This window comes from Sinocyclocheilus grahami, unplaced genomic scaffold (assembly GCF_001515645.1).
Source record: "Sinocyclocheilus grahami isolate Dianchi unplaced genomic scaffold, SAMN03320097.WGS_v1.1 scaffold16374.1, whole genome shotgun sequence".
NCBI classification, from domain to species: domain Eukaryota; kingdom Metazoa; phylum Chordata; class Actinopteri; order Cypriniformes; family Cyprinidae; genus Sinocyclocheilus; species Sinocyclocheilus grahami.
Window position 1 is genome coordinate 655 of NW_015516115.1, and position 3089 is coordinate 3743.

Here is a 3089-nt window from a genome sequence, read left to right on the forward strand (position 1 = left end):
TAGATCACTTTTTCCATGCATTTATGCCATGAATGGAGAGTGAAGCTGTCAAGCTTCAAATAAAGACACAAAAGCACCGCAAAAGTCTCATAAAAAGTGTTTGGTATGACTCATGACGTCTTCTGAAGTCACACAATAGCCTACAGTTCTGCTTTTGTGTAAATGATGACAGTTTTCCCCTCTGCTACTGTAAGTGCTTGTCATCCTTAAATCATGCATGACTAGAAATGATGAGGATGATCGCTGACATGTACGTCTCTTCTCATCACCTGCAGCCAGGTCCAAGAGCATGGTGATGGGAGAGGCATCACGTGGCTCACCGAGTCTCCAAGAGGGAGTGCTAAAGGCCGGCTGGCTGAAGAAGCAGAGGAGCATCATGAAGAACTGGCAGCTGCGCTGGTTTGTGTTGCGTGCTGACCACCTCTACTTCTACAAGGATGAAGAGGAGACCAAACCCCAGGTGTGTTCAGCTTTGAAGACGTACAGAAATATGCCTATGAAAAGAAATTTGACAGTTGAACCACTTTGAATTTGCATCACTGCACTACTGAGACGGCTGTCCAATGGCTTCTACAGTGCATGCAAAGTAGGGTACAACGGGGCTAAAGGCACGCCTTAAAGGGATAGCTCACCCAAAAATGTTTTACTCACCCTCAAAGCATCCTATAGGTGTGCATGACTTTCTTCTTGCAGATTAATCCAATTGGAGTTATATAAAAAATGTTCCTGGCCCCTCCAAGCCTTACAATTGAGGTGCTTTGTCAACAGTCCAGAAGACATGAAATAAAGTGTGTGCATCCGTAATAAAATGTGCCTCACACAGCTCCGGGGGGTGATTAAAGGCCTCCTGTAGCGAATCCATGCGTTTTTGTAAGAAAAATATCCATATTTCAAACTTAATAAGCACCTTTCCGCTAACTTTTGTACGCGGAAGCCGTAACTTTAATTGAATAGGAACTTTAATTGAATACCCCTGATTTATATCATAAAGAAATACTTTATTTGTATGGTATTGTAATATCTGTGTCACATATTTCCTTATGTGTCATGGTAGATCGGACTCATATTTTTTCAGTTTTGAACATGCTATAAATAACAGGCTGGATGTACATTAACCTTACATCTTAACACCTCTTTTTTTTTTACAAAGCAGATCATAGATGATAGGCTATATTTTGTCTATAGCCTATAAAACAGCTTCATCAATAGGAAGATTTCAATGCATGAGGATTCTGAATGGGATTTTTTTTGCAAGCCATTAAATGACTTGAGACTCGACTCAGACTCGTGACCAAAGACTCGAGACTCGACTCGGACTCCATGTTAAAGACTTGTGAACATCTCTGGTTTAAGCTGTCTGTCACTAGCAAAGCTTAATGACTATCCTAGGACAGCATGCTAAATCATGCTAACAAAAACCACTTTTTTGAAAAAAAAATTGCACATTTAATAAATACCTTTGCATAACTTTAACTGTAAGTCAGTGTGGTCTCCCTATCACGAACACAGATATTCACTATGTTTCACTCAGTATAAATGCACTAGCGGTGTTGTGATGCTGCCAAAAACCATCTCAGAGTATTCAAAGTATTTTACGTTATCTTAATGCAAAACATTCACAACTGAGAGTCACAAGCCATGCCTTTTTTAAGAGAGAGTGACAGATCTCCAACAAAAGAGGGCAAAAAACAGTCAATAAATGTGACATCCGTCACTTAAACACTACGCACACTTTCTAGATTCTAGACAGCACTTTATGTTAGAGCATCGTGTGATAGCTATAGAGCTATTAGTAAGTGTGAACTCCTCCATTTATGCCCAGTTGCGTCATATTTCCACCACAATCCGAGCCTGCGCATTGCTTTTAGCAGGTTTCGACCATCTCATATTAAGCAATCAATACGGTCCAGCCTTGGTAAGTTCTTCAGATGAACAGCATCCCTCACAGGAGACTGTCAATACTCATCCAAGCACCATTAATCTGTGCCCATGCTGCGCTGGCCAGGATCTGTGCGAAAATGTCAATCCCTCCCACTTTTCCTGCCTTTAATCAATGGATTCAAAGTGGAAAGCCTGTGTAGGCAAATCTCAGAGCAAATCACACACTGAGATGAAAGGTGAGAGTGTAGACCGGGCCGTATTGAGCATTACGTCCCATGCATCACGATCTGGGGTGAAACGAATCAAACGAACTGCTACAGTATTTTCTTCTTATTTTCTAACTTACGAATAAACTTTTTTGTTTTATTATTATTATCCTTTTTTAAAACAAAATTTGAATGTTCTTAAAAATTATCATAAATAACTTCTTAAAGTTAAGATAACCTCCAACTTAATCCACAAACGTAAGATGTTTAATGAATTTATTGGGTTGTTTCAAATATTAAGCATTACAACATAACCCTAGAGACATACTCTGAAGGGACTTGAAGATTATGCGCTTTCTGCTGAATTCAAAAGTCGGTTAGAATTATTCAAAAATAATAATAATAAAATTAATAAAAAAAAAATAGTTACCTTGTTTTAAATTTTTTCATTTAATGCCATACACAGAAAAACTATTGTAGTTATTATGCATTAATATGCAAGTAGTGCAAAAAAAGCTCAGAGTTCAGTGCAAAAACCATCCATACAATCAGATAATAGCAAAGCTTTAAAAAAAATCAAGTAAGATGTTCTTGAGAAAATGTTAATTTGAATATGAAATATAAACAACATTTTTACGAACTTGGAATTCATCCAAATTTCTGATTTTTTTTTCTTAAGAAGATTTTTTGGAGATTCAACAGTCATGTATTAAAAATAATGGTTACACTTTATTTCGATAGTCCACTTTAGACATTCTACTAACTATAAGTAGCTTTGCAACTACATGCCAAATAATTCTCATTAATTTGTAACTACATGTCTACTAACTCTCAGAGTAGACTGTTAGGGTAGGTTTAGGGTTAGTAGAACACTTAAGAAAGTGTTAGAAGATATTAAGAAGACAGTCTACTAATACTCTAGTTGACATGTAGTTGCAAAGTTACTTACTTAAGTAAAGTAACTTAAGTTACTGTGGGGGGGGGGGGGGCCTTTAAAAATTT

At 37.4% G+C, this 3089-nt stretch overlaps 1 protein-coding gene across 1 annotated transcript in view; it reads left to right on the forward strand.

Annotated features, from left to right (window-relative positions):
* Positions 1–275: 275 nt before the first annotated feature.
* The window catches only part of LOC107579301 (rho GTPase-activating protein 22-like), a gene marked incomplete at both ends in the record, with an annotated part of 3289 nt that continues 475 nt past the window's right edge, over positions 276–3089 (forward strand). The window contains one exon of the mRNA XM_016265146.1: positions 276–460. Coding sequence (XP_016120632.1) covers positions 276–460 — 185 coding nt within the window. The remainder of the gene's footprint in view (positions 461–3089) is intronic.